Genomic DNA, 16763 nt, shown 5'->3' with positions numbered 1-16763 from the left:
GCAGCTCGTGGTCGTGCGGTAGCTTTCTTGGTTCCCGTGCCCGGGTTCCCGGGTTCGATTCCCGGCGGGGTCAGGGATTTTCCCTGCCTCGTCATGGCTGGGTGTTGTGTGCTGTCCTTAGGTTAGTTATGTTTAAGTAGTTCTAAGTTCTAGGGGGACTGATGACCATAGATGTTAAGTCCTATAGTGCTCAGAGCCATTTGAACCATTTGAGACCTAGAATCTAAAATGATTTTTTTTTGCAACCCAGTTATCAAAATTGCATAGTCTCTTGTAACAGGATTCTGTTACTTTCTTGCCTTAGGTATCGCAATTATTATCTTTACCCTACGTTCATTAAAATCACAATTGGTCGTGCTCGTTGCTGAGCGCCGTGACGCAACAGACAGAACGTCTCCAGCTCCCCTTAGAGCCTGCTGAAGAGGCTGACCAGAGATTTTGATTTGCTCTAGTTTCCTGCTCGCTGCTCTTCCTCTTGGTCTCTCCTCTTCCATGATTATTTTATCTAGATTTTTTCCATCTCTTCTGACGATGTGGGCGAAGAACCGGAGAAATTTTTGGTTGACAGGAGAAGAAAGGCGCTTGGAAATACTGAGTTGCTCAATAATGAACACATCTGTTCTTCATTTGGCCCATTTTATGCGCAGCATCGTACACCAGCACTAAAGCTCAAAGACGTTAATAGGCGCTTGTCTCTGGCCATAAGAGTCCATGTTTCGAAACCGTAAAAGAAGTCAGAAATCACGAGTGTTTCAACAAGTCGGTCTTTTGATGGTGTTGATTATCGTTGTGTTCTGACAGACTGGTGAGCTCTTCACAGCCACCCGGTATAGGGTGATTCGCCTTCTTACCTCATCTTCGCAGTTTCCCGTGTCGCAGATGGTTGACCGAAGACAGACGAAAGAGTGCACAATTTCCAGTTCCTTCATTCGACTTGTGAGTTGAACCTGGGTTCCTCTATCAACTATCTTGAGTTTGGACTTGGTGAGGTTGATGTCTGATCCATATGATACACTTATGTTCTTTACTCAGCAAGTTCATCTTCGTTTCTGGCTAAAAAGCACGGTGTCATCAGGAAATCTGATATTGTTAATAACATGCATCCATAATTAGTTCTGTACTTTTCATAGATACAAATGTAACTCCACGTCGGTTCTTCTCTTTTTTTGATTGTCTCCCTAATTACATTAATTGATTTTGTGTTGACATCCCCGTTTTCTTTATGCTGAGTACCTACTGAAATCGACATTCTTTTTTATAGTTTATGTCATCTAATGTTTCCATGCTTCTATGATTCTTAAAAATTTTGTGGTAGACTTTTCTTTAATGTATGTCTATTGTGAATTTACGTAACTTTGGCAAGTGTTCCAGTCTACCTGATAACAGAATGGCTAAAACATTCTTTTTATCATTACATAACCTCATAGCCCTCAAATACGATCTGCAGTAATTCATATCTTGATCTTGATTCAGCATGATCTGTCCATTCATTCTGTTGTGACAACAGGTTTTTCAGTACGTTTTGACGTAATGCTATGTTTCTTTTCTATTTGTCATGCGAATTACTAAATTGTAACAGAAAAGCCTTCTATTGTGCCTAAATATAGCGAAACATTTTATTTTATTTTGGCATGACATTGTCTTGTCATTTCATTAAATTATGGAGCAATGGAGCAAAAGTATTCTGTTGTGGCCGAAATTAATCTTTCTAAGAGACAAGTGAACTAAACAGTTCTGAGTTATCGTTATCTGCATTAGTTTCATCTCTTGACACCCTGACTTTGTTCTTTCACGTTTTCGCAATATTACTTTCTTCAGTACTATCTTCTTCCAGTTCAAACTTCGACATGGTCTATCATTACTTCCCTCATCCAGGATAAATTCTTAAATAATTACCAGGAATACTTCGTCATAGCATTCTGATCGCCTCATACCTCTGATATCTTCAGTACATACTAAGAATAATCACATGTTACCGTTTTATTATCATGTAATTAAAGAAGCAAGTGAAAACCGTAATAATTTTAGCAGTTTCTGCCAAGTGCAACGCGTAAAATCAGAAAAGAGGTTCTCCACAACTGAACTCTCTAGAAAATCACTATTTGAGAACACGAGCATTCTGCTGATTTGTGAACCTCCCTTGCGTGTGTAATGTTACACTGACCCAGAATGCTACTTAAGAGCCACACTCTCCTTTATGTTATAAGCTAAAAGTTAATGTGAACAACTTTAGTGGATAACGGAAATTATTAAAGCCCTAGCTAGAGATCATAAAGTGGATGTTTGCACAGGTAAATTATTTATTCTGTATAGTAGGTGGTTAACAGAAACAATCTCTCAGTTGACATAGTAATTTATTCAATAAATATGTAATTATTCTCAGAGATAATGAATGAAATGTGAAATATCTTACATTCTACTAATGGATATGCTGATTTGCAGCGATACTTGAACTAACAAAAAATCGCCCTCTGACGCTAATGGCAGTCTGAAATTTACTCTCGAAACTTGATAGCCCCAAACAAAAAAAGAGATGCTGTTGACCACATAGTAATTAAAAAAACTCAAACATTCACCACAGAAACGCTGGCGCTAAGACAGTTGATCGTTCTGATTTCCGCAAGTGCGGAGCAAGAAAATGTCCAATGACGCCATTACTGCTAATTACGTTCACCTTCGTCTGGTAAGATGCGTGCTGTTGTCCGTCTCTAACATACGTGGCTGATATGCTCACAACGCACACATCACCACGTTCTCGAATGGCCTCTAAAGATGCACTCATTAGCATGTCTGGCAGCGGACTCCAATCCGATTGCTTTCGTATCTAGCCACCGCCACCTTACTGTTTTCACAGAATAGTACATGCGGCTGTTTCTTCGCGCCAAACCGTTCATGGCCGCCAGTTTCGGAAAATGCTACGTCTCCGTGACGTCAGCGACAAATTTTAAAATGGCACTGTTTCGAGCGCAGCAAATAGACTCGCGTCACAGGTCCTCTGAAATTAGAAGGTCTCAGGAGGTTAGCTGATTGTTTTCGACAAACGGCGATTCTTTCAAAAACTGTAAGGTGCTAGCTTAAAAAACATTCTCAGAAAAATGCGAGAAAGCGCTGTTCTCCTGCTGCTAGAATCGCCTCCCGTCCTTAGTTCGGTCCCTGGACAGGCCCCAGTTGTAAAACGCAAAATGGTCTAGTAACCACATCAGTCAGCCAGAGATGACAGCAGAAAAGGCCGCTTTTTTCGCTACACTCGCTGCCCTGCCTGTCCCAAATCCAGCGCTTTGTGCCTTCCCACGTACGAGTGTCTAGCATCGTGTAAATGAAAGGATATGAAGCTAGAATGTGCTCAGTGATCCGACGAACGTTTAATAAAACGCTGGTATTGGATTCCACTCCGTTATCACTCTCCAGTTACTGAATCATCCTCAGATTAAAAGAGAAAGGAATGCGAAAACGCATGTCGTATTTCAGATTTAACTTCCACTAAAGACAACAAACACAATTTCTTTTCGATACATCAGAGGAGTAGTGAATAACACGAAATAATTTCATCTGCAATAATCTCCATGTTGATCATAGATTTCGTGCCTAGTGTTGAATTCCTATAGACACACAGAGCTTCTTACAATACTGCTTCCGCCAAACTTCTATTAGTTTCTCCTATGAAAGAAGCCTCTGATAAAGTGATGTATTACTATGAATGAACGGAGGGCTGTGCAGCCTATCTCGGGGCACCCTTGGTACATCTATTGTGAAACTGTACAAGACACACAGTTATGCACATAATTTACTACGCATTTTTTAATAAAAGAGGAAATGTTTGATCGCTCCCTGGACTCAGGTAGGCGCGCCGGTCCCAGATCGAATCCGCCCGGCGGATTAACGACGGGGCTGGTGGTTTTTAGGCGGTTTTCCACTCCCCCCTAGGAGAATACCGGGCTGGTCCGTACGTCCTGCCTCAGTTACACAGCTCGCAGACATCTGAACACTTTCGCACTATTCCATGGATTACACTAGTCGCAGACAGTTGGGGTACACTAATTCATTCCCAGGGGGTGCGAGGTGGCGGCAGGAAAGGCATCCGGCCACTTTTTCAACTAACATTACCACATCCAATTAACCATGCCGACCCTGTTTATCCGTGAGAAAAACGGCACAAGCAAAAGAAAGGAAGAAAAGATTGATATTGTTTAGTTCAGGGTGTTTCACGTGTGAAGCAAGTGCTGTACTCTGTGTCACACGGCAACCTATACCGTCACAGTTAGAGCATTGTATGTGTTCCGGCACGTTGTTCGGAGTGTGGAAAGCGGTGTTTCTATTTTAAACGGATTTGACAAGCATTTCAGATTGATATGTCAGTAGCATCTACTTGTAGACCTGTGCAGAAAGCAAAACTGACCCCTTTGTATGTCCCTGTAGTATCTACAGTTTTACGACAAATAGCAAAGTACGGAGTAACAAAGGCTGCAGTGACTGAGCTCCGCGACCGAGCGGTTCTAGGCGCTTAAGTCGCAGGTTCGAATCCTGCCACGGGCATGGATGTGTGTGATGTCCTTAGGTTAGTTAGGTTTAAGTAGTTCTAAGTTCTAGGGGAATGATGACCTCAGATGTTAAATCCCATAGTGCTCAGAGTCATTTGAACCATTTTGACAGAGCACTAGAGTTTACGTATTCTCGTGAACAGTAGGGAAACAGTTCTGGACAAGTCCGGTAACAAGCTAGTTTGTCATAACACTTCACGCAACAGTCCTAACCAGCAAACAGAAGCTTCGCGGGGCGCGAACGATGTAAGAGAGAGCGGACCGCTTTGCCTGCCTGGGGCCGCCCGCACTAGGATGTCGTTGGCGCTGGCAGCCGGCTAATGACGCGCTCTTGTTTCGGTCCCTCTCTGGCGGCGGTTGTGATAGTGCAGGCGTAAGTGGCCACGCCAATGAAGTCACACTCAGTCTTCTGACCACTGTAATGGATGAGACGTTATAAAAGTAAATCCTTATTTTGAAATATCAATAACTCGGAAACAGTGAAGTAATTACCTGTTTGATCCTGAAAGCTGCCTACTACTTGTTCGCACTGAGGGTTTATTCTGCGGTACTTGTTTTGCTTTTCGTGAATGATAGCCTGGTCAGAAATAAGGAATCAGTATTTAAATCAGGCAACGGACACGGTAAAATTGAATCAACATTTAAATTGAGCAACAGATAAACAATTTTTTAATTTATTAATTTGAATAAGGATCTGGTTGAGGTTCGTGATATAGGAGATCCAGGTTTCTTAAATTTTGTATTAAACAGATTTATTAGCAAGCTAAGGCAGATTTTGGTGAACACAAAGCGCATGCACTCTAGCTAAAAGTGGTTCCCAGCTGTCATAAGATGAATCAATAGTACAGTAATACAGAGAAGCTGCAACCTCCTAGGCACTCATGAATATTCACAATACCGCACATTACGAGGGAGGTCAGTATACGAAGAAAAACAATAACATTAACTTTCTTTCATTAAATAATAATAACAAATGATATTCTCCACTACAAGCAACGTCTACAAGAACTACTGCGCACTCGGCAGAGAAGTGAGACGTCAATTGTGGGCAGGTACCAAACCACGAAAAACCCAATAAATTAGATTTGTGAAAAGTGGATAAAATGTGTCTACAAGCACAGATATTCTTTCGACGTAGGAAATTAATTACTGTCAATAAACTAGTAATAACATGAGCTCATCTACAACTTTGGAAGCACCTGGATGTACACAGCATTTACGTGGACAAAGAAAATGTCTAGTATTTCACAAAAAAGAGAAACTTTAACTCGGAAATCCTCACGTATAACCAACAGGGACTCAGGGAGAAAATATTCTTTACAGATTGGTTGAACACAAGTGTTAATTCCTACTATCAGCCGTGAGACTGTGTCTGAAAGAAGACCACAAACTACGAAAAATAAGAAATTTAATAGCGCCTTAGAGCCACGATAATCTCCCATCCATAGTCGCGCTGCACCTGTGGGATGATTTATCAGTTTTTAACATTAAAAAAAGAAAAAAAAGAATTCCAGGGGTCTGGGCGCTTGGTAAACGCATGGGTAGTAGCAAACAACAAATTTTATACAAATAATAAACTTTATTACATTTTAAAGTGAACGAGTAAGTGATTCGTACCGCAGGAGTGCTGACTTCTGACTGCTAGAGCGCCTGGGTGGTAGGCGCGACTAACGGAAGGTGAAGCACACTTATTTCTCTTGAATTAATTGATAGACTAAATTGGATATGAATTTACGTTATTAATTCTTCTATATGGACAAAGTTTCTTTGTATTGGTGGTAGCAATTCCATTTGCACACAAAGTACTTCCCATAGAAATCGTAGTCATTCGCTCACATGTAAAATTACAACCGAAATAACTACCATAATTTTCAGCCAATATCCAAAACCTGAAAGAAAGTTAATGAACACAATCATAGCTCATTTATGAAACACTAACAATCCAAGCCAAACCATGACATATTGCCTGGAAAACTGCACTTCTCTCACTTGGTATCGCTGTCAGAGTGCCGGGAACTGGATGATGATCAGCGGTCCCGCTTTTAAAGTGTGGTCGTGGAAACTAACTGGAGAGAGGACGAGACAGCCCTCGCCAATCTAAGGGGAACTTCCTGACAGACGAGCCTGTCCTGTCGATGCAGTTACGTGCCTCTGCCATCCTGCCTACACCAACTCAAGTTGGCAGAACTGTTGTAGCTGACTACAGATTCCTGTCACATTCACTTCATTCACTATCATACGTTGTGATGTGATTCACTAGATTAGGACAGAGGAGAAATATGGGTACATAAAAGACGTAGGGTTTCCTTTCTGGAGGTTTCCTACTGTCGCATACAGGCAACTAGTGTCAACGAAACACAGACATATGGCGGATCCGTTTCAATGCGTATACAATTTTGTAGTTTTCATGTTCCGTGACAGTGACAACAATTGCTGTGCAGTCGTTTCCCATAGTAGCAGAAGATACACAGAAATTCACTTCGCTTTCTGAGGTACATTCGCTTGCGAGGTTGGCATACAGGGATGCTACCCGGCGAACAAAGGAGGCTTGACAGGTGCTTGTGTTGTCGCAGTGGCTGTGCATCCCGTTCGCGTGGCTGAACGAGCAGGTGGGCTCGCTGTCGCCGGAGAACGTGGACTGGGTGGGCAGCGTCGCCAAGGAGGAGATCGCCTCCTACATTGACTACGGGCTGCTTCTCATCTTCGGGGGCATCCCTTGGCAGGTACGTACTGCAGCAACAGGCCATCACTCGCACAGAGTTTTTGTATGGAAATAAAATTAAGGAAAGAAATACAAAAATTAGACACACTAATCAACGCTACAACTAAATTACGAGGGGCGTTCAATAAGTAATGCAACATATTTTTTTAAAGAAGGCAGGTTTTTTTTAATATTCAGGATTCCATTACGTCATATTGTTCCGCACTCTTTTGGCTGCAAAATCCGATTGTTCAACATAATCTCTTTTGGATGCGACAGCCTTACACCACCTCACTCTCGGATGGTCCACTTTATTGGTCCACGACGGAGCCAACGTCTAACTGCTTCAGTAACTTCCTCATCATCTCCTGCCATCCGTCGTTCACTGGCCAAACAGATGGAAGTCGGAAGATGCGAGATCCGGGCTGTAGGGAGGACGAGGAAGAACAGTGTAATGAAGTTGTGTCAACTTCAAATGCCTCTGAGCACTACGGGACTCAACTGCTGTGGTCATTAGTCCCCTAGAACTTAGAACTACTTAAACCTAACTAACCTAAGGACATCACACACATCCATGCCCGAGGCAGGATTCGAAGCTGCGACCGTAGCAGTCGCACGGTTCCGGACTGCGCGCCTAGAACCGCGAGACCACCGCGGCCGGCGTTGTGTCAACTGCTCTAGGGTGTGCAGACTTGTGTGAAGCCTAGCGTTGTCATGGAGAAGCAGAAGTTAGTTTGCATTTTTGTGACGACGAACAAGCCAAAGTCGTTTCTTAAATTTCCTGAGATTAGCACAATACACTTCAGAGTTGATAGTTGCACCATGAGGGAGAACATAAAACACAATTCCAGAAGAACGTCGCCTTGACTTTATCGGCTGAGGGTGCAGCTTCGAGATTTTGGATGACCATTTCTTCCCTGTTCGAAGTAATGGACCCATGTTTCATAGTCTGTGACGATGTTCGACCAGAAAGGGGCACTAACAGCCTCGTAACCCACAAGCAACTCTGCACAGATGGTCCTCCGTCGCTCTTTATTGTCTTCTATTAGGAGGCGAGGAACCCAGCGGGAATACACCTTTGTGTACTACTGCTGTTGGACGAGCGTGTCGGCACTACCATCGATCTCCTCGAGTGAGAGTGTCCGCACGTTCCAACATTGCAGGAATCACAGTTGTGTGCGGCTGGCCAGCACGCGGGAGATCGGCCAGGTTTGCGGACCTTGATACAGTGATGCCAGATGCCTCGCCAAACAACTCTCCGTGCTTTTGTTCACTGTCAGGTCTCTGTAGAGATTCTGCAAGCACTTACATATCCGTGGTACTTGGGTTTTGCGCCAGAAGAAACTCAATGACAGCTCTCTGACTGGAATGCACCTACGTTACAGACGCCAGTTTCATGGCTACATATAGCGCCGACTACTATCGAAACTTCATGAAGCTGTAGCGGCAGAAACGAAAATATTCCACGACATCCCCAACAACTACGCATTTTTTTCAATCGAAACTGCCCAGGAGGAATATATGTTGCGTTACTTATTGAAAGTCCTTCATATTAATTACAAACAAGTAACACAAATTGGTAAAGTGCTCTTATAGTTGCAACGAATGAAAAATTCGATAGTGTTACTGACAGACTTCTGAACAGGTAATTTTCCCCCAAGGATAAAAAGCACTAAGCGCTTACGATACAATTACATGTATCCATTGCATACTCGTAATAAAGAATTACTATAAAACTTTGAAACAAGTGCTGTGCAGATTAACGATATACTCGTAAATGCGCATTTCATGTGCTGTACAATGACGCAGAGCTACTCTTATTCATGTGGCAAGCTTTGGGACTCGAGACCACCACACTTTCGCCGGGATGCAGATCGAGGTGGGTATTTTCGTCCTTGGTTCCCTGCTCCCTGTCCTGCAGCTGATATAGAACCCTTAAGAAATGCACGATATGGAAGATGCCCAACAACAACCGTCCTGTGAGCTGGATTCAATAACCGACGTCACCTTCTTGGAAGTTATCATCAGGGTGTGATATTAAATTTCTTTTACTAGGGAATTAAACTGTAATTTAAAATAAAAACACTGCCTGACGAATTTCTGATGTTACCAAGAACCAAGACGAGAGTGAAATAAAGTGCTTAACGTTATTCCCTGTGTGTAGAAGTAATTTTTATTCACGTTAATTTTGAGGCAACGCCTTTCGAATCGTACTTATTCGTGGTCTCCAAGATGGTGGCATCGTTATAGAAGCCTCTTGGTTTGATGAAGGACTCCGGGAGCATGGGGATGCATTTCTGGGAGGTAGTTGGTTGTTAGCACCAGCTAAGTAATGGTAATCTGACAGATCGGGACAGTTCCCATAGAACGTAGTGCTAGGACAGACAAAGCTTTTACTAGGAACGGCGGCAATCGAAAGTAGTGTCCCCCCCTCAAATTCTGCTGTTTTCGCACTGCAGGAGAGTTTTTAAATAGGGGCTACCAGTATTACACAGCGTCACTTTTGTTTGTAACCTGGAACAGTCGATACGTAGCATCGCGAGCATCACAGAAGTTCTCGTGGACACCCACCATCCGCCGTTTATTCAATAGTGCGGAATGCTGCGGTCTGCTGGCTAGGCAGGACACCATCATGCTTTATTGTTGCTCCTCATTGCTAGCACTTCCGTCTCTCACTCGCTAAACCTTAAAGATTCTTTCTTGATTATATTTTATAACGTTTCTTTAATCTGATGATTGATAATATGTGAGCTTCAGATTGAGCACCAGTGCCTCCCGATTTCGATGCTTGATATTCGTTCTCTGTTGCTCCATTAATATTGGTGTAGACTACATCACAATTAATCGTCTGCCTGTCCAGTGTCCTTCTACGCATCCATGCATGTTCCAGCTTCAAACACAACGCAACTGATCCTTCCATCTGTTCTCAGGATATCAAAAATTCCTTTTCCCTTTAGTTGTTTATCTGTATGTTGTTTTAGATATTCGTTCTTCTGACGTCCTTTGAATGTGTTCATGTCATTTCTTCCTGTACTGCTCTGTTTTCTTAAGTATGCTTTTGACACTCACTTCATTTCTTATTTTTATCCGATCGGTGAGTTTGTAACCAGCTAGAGATCTTACTTATTTGTTCTTCGTAAATACAGCCATTTATCTGAGAAACCTATAGTAGGCCATAATGTGATAAGAATCGCATCTCTCCTGCCTCAGTTCTTCTCCTCTGATTGGCGGTTTGAGTTCAAGTCTCTCACTCATACATTAGAACTCTTACTACCGCCACGACAGTATAAATTTTTAGTATCGTTTGTTTTGAGGAGAGTGCGATTTATAGTACCTTTCAACTGTAGAAATTTTGCAATTTGTATTCATCATCATTGTGTGTTACATACGAGACCACATTTCCCAGGAATTTAAAAAGTATTTATTTGTTCTAGCGGTTTATCATCAATTATATTTTTTCCTCTTAAATGTTTCTTAACATAAGAACCATTATCTTAATTTTGTCTTTAGATATTGCCATGTTATAATCTTTTGCTACCTTGTGCAAGGACCAAGGTGCTATTTGTATTTTATCTTCTGATTCCGCTGAGATTATTTGATCATCAGCACACAGGAATATATTTTCAAAATTAGTATTAAGCTTATAATGGTGATTACTTTCTTCTATCATCTCTTTATGACGTCGTCTATGAATATGCCATGAAGCGCCAAAGAAACTGGTATAGGCATGCGTATTCAAATACAGAAACATGTAAACAGAAACAGGCAGGATATGACGCTGCAGTCGGCAACGCCTATTTAAAATAAGTGTCTGGCGCGGTTGTTAGATCGGTTACTGCTGCTACAATGGCGGGTTATCAAGATTTAAGTGAGTTTGAGCGTGGTATTATAGTCGGCGCACGAGCGATAGGACACAGCATCTGCAAGGTAGCGATGAAGTGGGGATTTTTCAGTACGACCATTTCACTAGTGTACCGTGAATATCAAAAACCCGGTGAAACATCAAATCTCCGACATCACTACGTACAGAAAAAGATCCTGCAAGAAAGGGACGAACGACGAATTAAAAGAATCGTTCAACGTGACAGAAATACTACCCTTCAACAAACTGCTGCAGATTTCAGTGCTGGGACATCTACAAGTGTCAGCGTGCGAACAATTCAACGAAACATCATCGATTTGGGCTTTCGAAGCCACTCGTGTACCCTTGATGACTGCATGACAAAGCTTTACGCCTCGCGCGGGCCTGTCAACTCTGACATTGGACTGTTGATGACTGGAAACTTGTTGCCTGGTCGGAGGAGTCTTCTTTCAAATTTTATCGGGCGGATGGACATGAACGGGTATGGAGACATCCTCAAGAATCCGTGGACCCTTCATGCCAGAAGGGGACTGTTCAAGCTGGTGGAGGTTTTATAATAGTGTGGGCAGTATGCAGTTGGAATGATATGGAACCCCTGATACGTCTAGATACAATTCTGACAGATCACACATACGTGAGCATCCTTTCCGATCAGCTGCACTCATTCATGTCCATTGGGTATTCCGACGGACTTGGACAATTCCACCAGACCAATTGCTACAGAGTGGCTCCAGTAACACTCTTCTGAGTTTAAACACTTCCGCTGCCCACCAAACTCCACAGACATGAACATAATTGAGAATATCTGGGATGTATTGTAACGTACTGTTCAGAAGAGATCATCAGCCTCGCGTACCCTTACGGATTTATGTACAGCCGTGCCGATTAATGGTGTCAGTTCCGTCCAGCACTACTTCAGATACTAGTCGAGTCCATGTCACGTCGTGTTGCGGCACTTTTGCGTGCTCGCGGGGGCCCTGCACAAATTTAGATAGGTGTTCCAGTTTCTTTGGCTTTTCAGTGTATTAAATAATGTGGATGATAAAGGATACCCTTTCCTCACTCCATGAGGGATGTTTCTCGCAAACCAACTTATTTCTTTTACTTCGATTTTGTTGTATATATACATACTTTACTTACACTTATTAGATGCTAGGGTATACCATTCGTTTCTAAAATTTCCTATGATTTAACTCTGTTAACTTTATATATAGGATGGTAGTGTTCTCTGTGTTTTTGAATAATTTGGAAGATTGTAGAAACACTGTCTAAGAAATATCTTCCAATCCGAAACCCGTTCTGTTCTTCAGTAAGAAACGTTTGCGAAAGTATCTTTTGTCTATTTGTTATTAGATTTACATATATCTTGTATCTAGAGTTCAGAAGACTAATACCTCAATAATTGTCAAATTTCTGCGGTCCTCTTTTTGTTACAGATGGGATAATAACCACTGTTTAGCAACCCTCTTATACGCTATTGTATTTTCACCAAGTATTTAAGAGTAACGATTCCAATGCTTATTTAAATAACTCCACATTAACGTTATCTCCATCTGGAGATTATCTGGTTTAAGATGTTTTTAATACAACCTTTAGTTCTTCCGTTGATATAAGATCAACATGCTCGTCGCTAACTGCAGCCTTCACATTTTTCTCGTCACGTATCGACAGATTTGGGAAATAATCTAACCATTCAGTTCCTAATATGGGGTTAATTTGAACTACATCTCATTCCTCTTTATTGTGTTGTTTCAGCATACAATAGGCTTTAGTGTGTTTCCCTTGTACATCATGCTCCATTTCACTCAGATAACGTCCCCAGCTTCGTTGTTTTAATTTTCTAGTCCCTCTTTTGTCAACCGCTATGTATCGCTTGTACTTGATATAGTCTTCTTGCTTCAATGATAGCAGATATTTCAGGTGGGCCTGCTTTATTCTTTTTATGATCTTTGCTGGTTGTTCATTCCAGGTTGCGAGTCGTCTTTCGTTTTTATATTTCTCGCTGTTTCTAAAGCTTCGCCAGAAGCTGTATGTATCATTCTTATTATTTCTGTCCACTAATCATTAACGTTATGCTTTTGTTCCTCAAGTTTTAGTACTTCAAGATAACGTTTTCCGTGTAACTATATAATGCTTAAATCTTGTAGCAATTGTATTGTATAGGCTTCTTCTCGTATTTTTTAATTGCGCGTTCGTTATTATAAAATAGGACTGTTAGTTTTGATGCTACCAGAAAATGTTCAGTAGAAACAAAACAGTCTCTTACACTCTGGTGTCTTCTATCAATAGTATGGCATTCTCATTTGTGATAACACGGCCTATTACAGACATAGTATGCCAAGCACCCTATGTAAATTTATGACTATCTTTGTAGATGGAAAACTGTTTGTAATCCTTAAGTGGCAGAAGCCAAAAAATCCATTAACCGATTTATATTATAGTTCTTAGTATGTTCTCCACGTGACTCTCTATTCCTTTAATGATTTTACCTATACTTACACTAAAATCTCCAGCAATTATTAAATATTCTAACTTAGGTATTGCATTAATCATTGTCTGCATGCATTCATAGAATGCATGTGTTTCTTCTCTCTTTTCTTCCTCTATTGCATGTACACCAATTATATTCACCAGCGTAACTTGTGTCTTTAACCTTGAATGAAATGTCTTTCATTTATGATTGCAGTCATTTTCTATCGATATTTTTGATCATAACTGCAACTCCAGTTCTTACCTGTTCAGTTCTACTTACTACAATGTATATCAAAATACAAAAATGAATTTCTGATGGGAATTCAGAGGATGGCGTAGGTTATCTTCAATCAGAAAGATTACAAGCAATTAGTAACAAAATGATATTTATTAAATATGAAGAAATACCCAGCATAAATGATGCTGCTTCTTTTGAAATGTCCAGCACAATTAGAAGTTTGAAAATATTCAGCTTGCTCATTAAGGATGTAGTCAGTGGATATGCTTTTGTGTGTATGTATTTCTGTTTCCTGTAATATGTTCATAGTGACTCCTTTTTCTGCTAAATGTAATATTTTCATATTGCTTTCAGTGTTTGTCACTGAATGGTTTTCTTCCGCAATGTGGGCTACAAATGTAGATTTAATCAACTTTCTAAGCCTTAACACATCGAGGAGTTCTCTCTACCTAATCTCACAACTTTTGGGTGTGAATCACATTATAGCTTGTGTATTCCTAATTTATTGCTAGCAGATAAGCTGATGTAATTTTCCTTCTTTTTTGGATCTATGTATAGGATAACTGTAAATTTATGTTTGGCTTCTTTAGGAGGGTGATTTGTTTGTGATTGAATTGTGTGCAAACTGCGGTGCTGTGGAGTTGTGGATTTTGTTTTAATTTTGTTGTCGAGTTTGTCTATTATTACAGGATCATAGCCATTATTCTGGGTAACTATTTTAGTTATAATGGTTTCACGTTGTTGATATGTGTGATTCATAGGTACTTTTTGTATTCAGTGTACCATGGCTCTGGGATGACATGAGGACCTGTCAGTGCTGAAATATGTGGTGGTGGGTTTCCTGTAGATTCTAAGTTGATGTTTCTGGTTAACATTAAAGATTTTAAGGCCAAGGCAATTTATTCTCCTATTTGTTTCATGCTCAACTGTGAATTTAATATTTTTGTGCAATTTACTGTGGCATGTTGCCAATGTATCAGTTTCAGTGTTTGTACCATCAGAAAGCAGGATTGCGTCATCAGTGTATGTTTTGTAGTATGTTACTTTGTTTGTGGTTGAGAGTTGAGAAGTATTTTTGTTTTATGTGGCTGATGTAGATGTCAGCTAATATACCAGCTAGGGTTCTCCTCATTGCCAGACCATCATGTTTTTGGTAAAACTTACTGTTGAAGCTAAACTAATTGTGCTCCAGGACGAGTGTGTGTATTTCTATGAATTCATATGTGTCTGCAGTACTAATTTTCTTACACCTAAGCTCCAGCCACAGTGGCGGGGTGGTTCTAGGCGCTTCAGTCCAGAATCACGCGACTGCTATGGTCGCAGGTTGGAAACCTGCTTCGGGCATGGATGTGTGTGATGTCTTTAGGCTAGTTAGGTTTACGTAGTTTTAAGTCTAGGGGACTGATAACCTCTGATGTCAAGTCCCATAGTGCTTAGAGTCATCTGAACCATTTCTTATACCTAAGCAGATTTTTCTTATAATGTTAATAATTTTTTAACATGGATATCTGTGTAGAGATTGACAATGTTGAGTGATGGAAATTTAGCTGTGGGTGGGATGTGGATCTCTTCAACAGAGGCTATGAGTTCATGTGTGTTGTGGATGGTATAGCTATTTTCAGAGGTATAGTATTAGGCAATGAGGTTTTTCAGCTTATGTCTCATAAAGTTTGTGGGCCTGTTTCCCATGTTCAATATTGGGCAAATAGGACAGCTCCGTTTATATATCTTCGGCTGTTCATGTAGATTTGGTGGTAAGGGATTCGTTGTTATACAGCTGCACATTCAGTAAAAAGTGACAGTTACTTACAAGCTTTTGGAGTACTGTCTGGAATTTTATTGTGGTATCGGACTTTATTTCAGTAATGTTGTTGCTATAGAAAAAAATTTATGTTTTATCTATATATTCCTTTTCATATAATATGACAATAAATATTTCTTTATCAGTTTTTACTATGAGTACTTCACTTTCAGCTTCACTTTCAGACAATTTGCAGATAATTTGATGTTGAAATTTTTGGTAATATTTCTTTGCTTTTAGATGTTTCACTATCAATTTATTTGACTTAAAAGCTAGTGAATTTTTCTCGTAAGTATCTAGTTTAGCTGTGTCACATGCACGTTTTGTACAGGCTATACGATTTTTGACACTGGCTGTTGTGTTTTGTTGTAAGATTATATTTGAGACCCTTACTTAATAGAATAACTTCACTGTCATTTAAATGGATGCCAGTGCTGTTAACTACCCCATCAAAGAATTTGTGTTGGCCTGATTGCTTATTTTTAACCCAACCAGAATTATTAACAGATTTTAAGGCTTCTAATTTCTTCTTCTGTTTATATGAGATTGTTCAGGTTGTCATTTTTCCTTATAATATTGAATGAACCTACAGTAGTCAGTATTATATACGGCATTAAACACTAATAAATTGTAATGTATTATCATCATTGATGTTCAAATACCATGTAAGAGTTCATACACTTCTTACCCAGACTTTTATCTCTACTATTGTATGAAATAAGTCTGTAGTGCTGTAATTCACACCTGTCTGCATTTAATGCACAAGATATAATGGAAAATCCTATTTCAATATGACTGTAATTTACGTTTCCTTCCCCCTCAAATAACCACATCTTCGTAAGATTGCATTGTTGCACCTTTGATACTCATGTACTTTGAAAACTGTATTTGTTTCTACATACTAAACACATATAAGTCAAAACTTGTGGTATACAATGAAAATACGTTTTGTAAGCTAAGAAAAGTGCTTTATAATCCAATGCAACGTTTTTGACTATGGAAATACTCAGAGAAACATAGTCGAAAATGTATTTCATTACAAGAAAACTGCTAAGACAAATTCACCAGATGGACATTTCACGTGTTTAATTACAATACAAATGTGTAGCGCAACTATTTTTGTTACACGTAATTTGTAATTTATTGTTTAT

General features: G+C 40.3%; 1 protein-coding gene across 1 annotated transcript in view; it reads left to right on the top strand.

The window, feature by feature from the left end:
* LOC126356631 (high-affinity choline transporter 1) overlaps window positions 1-16763 on the top strand; it is a 340577-nt gene that overhangs the window by 259134 nt on the left and 64680 nt on the right. Inside the window, exon 7 of the mRNA XM_050007387.1 lies at window positions 7112-7261. Coding sequence (XP_049863344.1) covers window positions 7112-7261 — 150 coding nt within the window. The remainder of the gene's footprint in view (window positions 1-7111; window positions 7262-16763) is intronic.

This window comes from Schistocerca gregaria, chromosome 1 (assembly GCF_023897955.1).
Source record: "Schistocerca gregaria isolate iqSchGreg1 chromosome 1, iqSchGreg1.2, whole genome shotgun sequence".
Classification (NCBI taxonomy): domain Eukaryota; kingdom Metazoa; phylum Arthropoda; class Insecta; order Orthoptera; family Acrididae; genus Schistocerca; species Schistocerca gregaria.
Note: the sequence above shows the minus strand (reverse complement) of the source record. Positions and strands in the feature narration are given on the sequence as shown.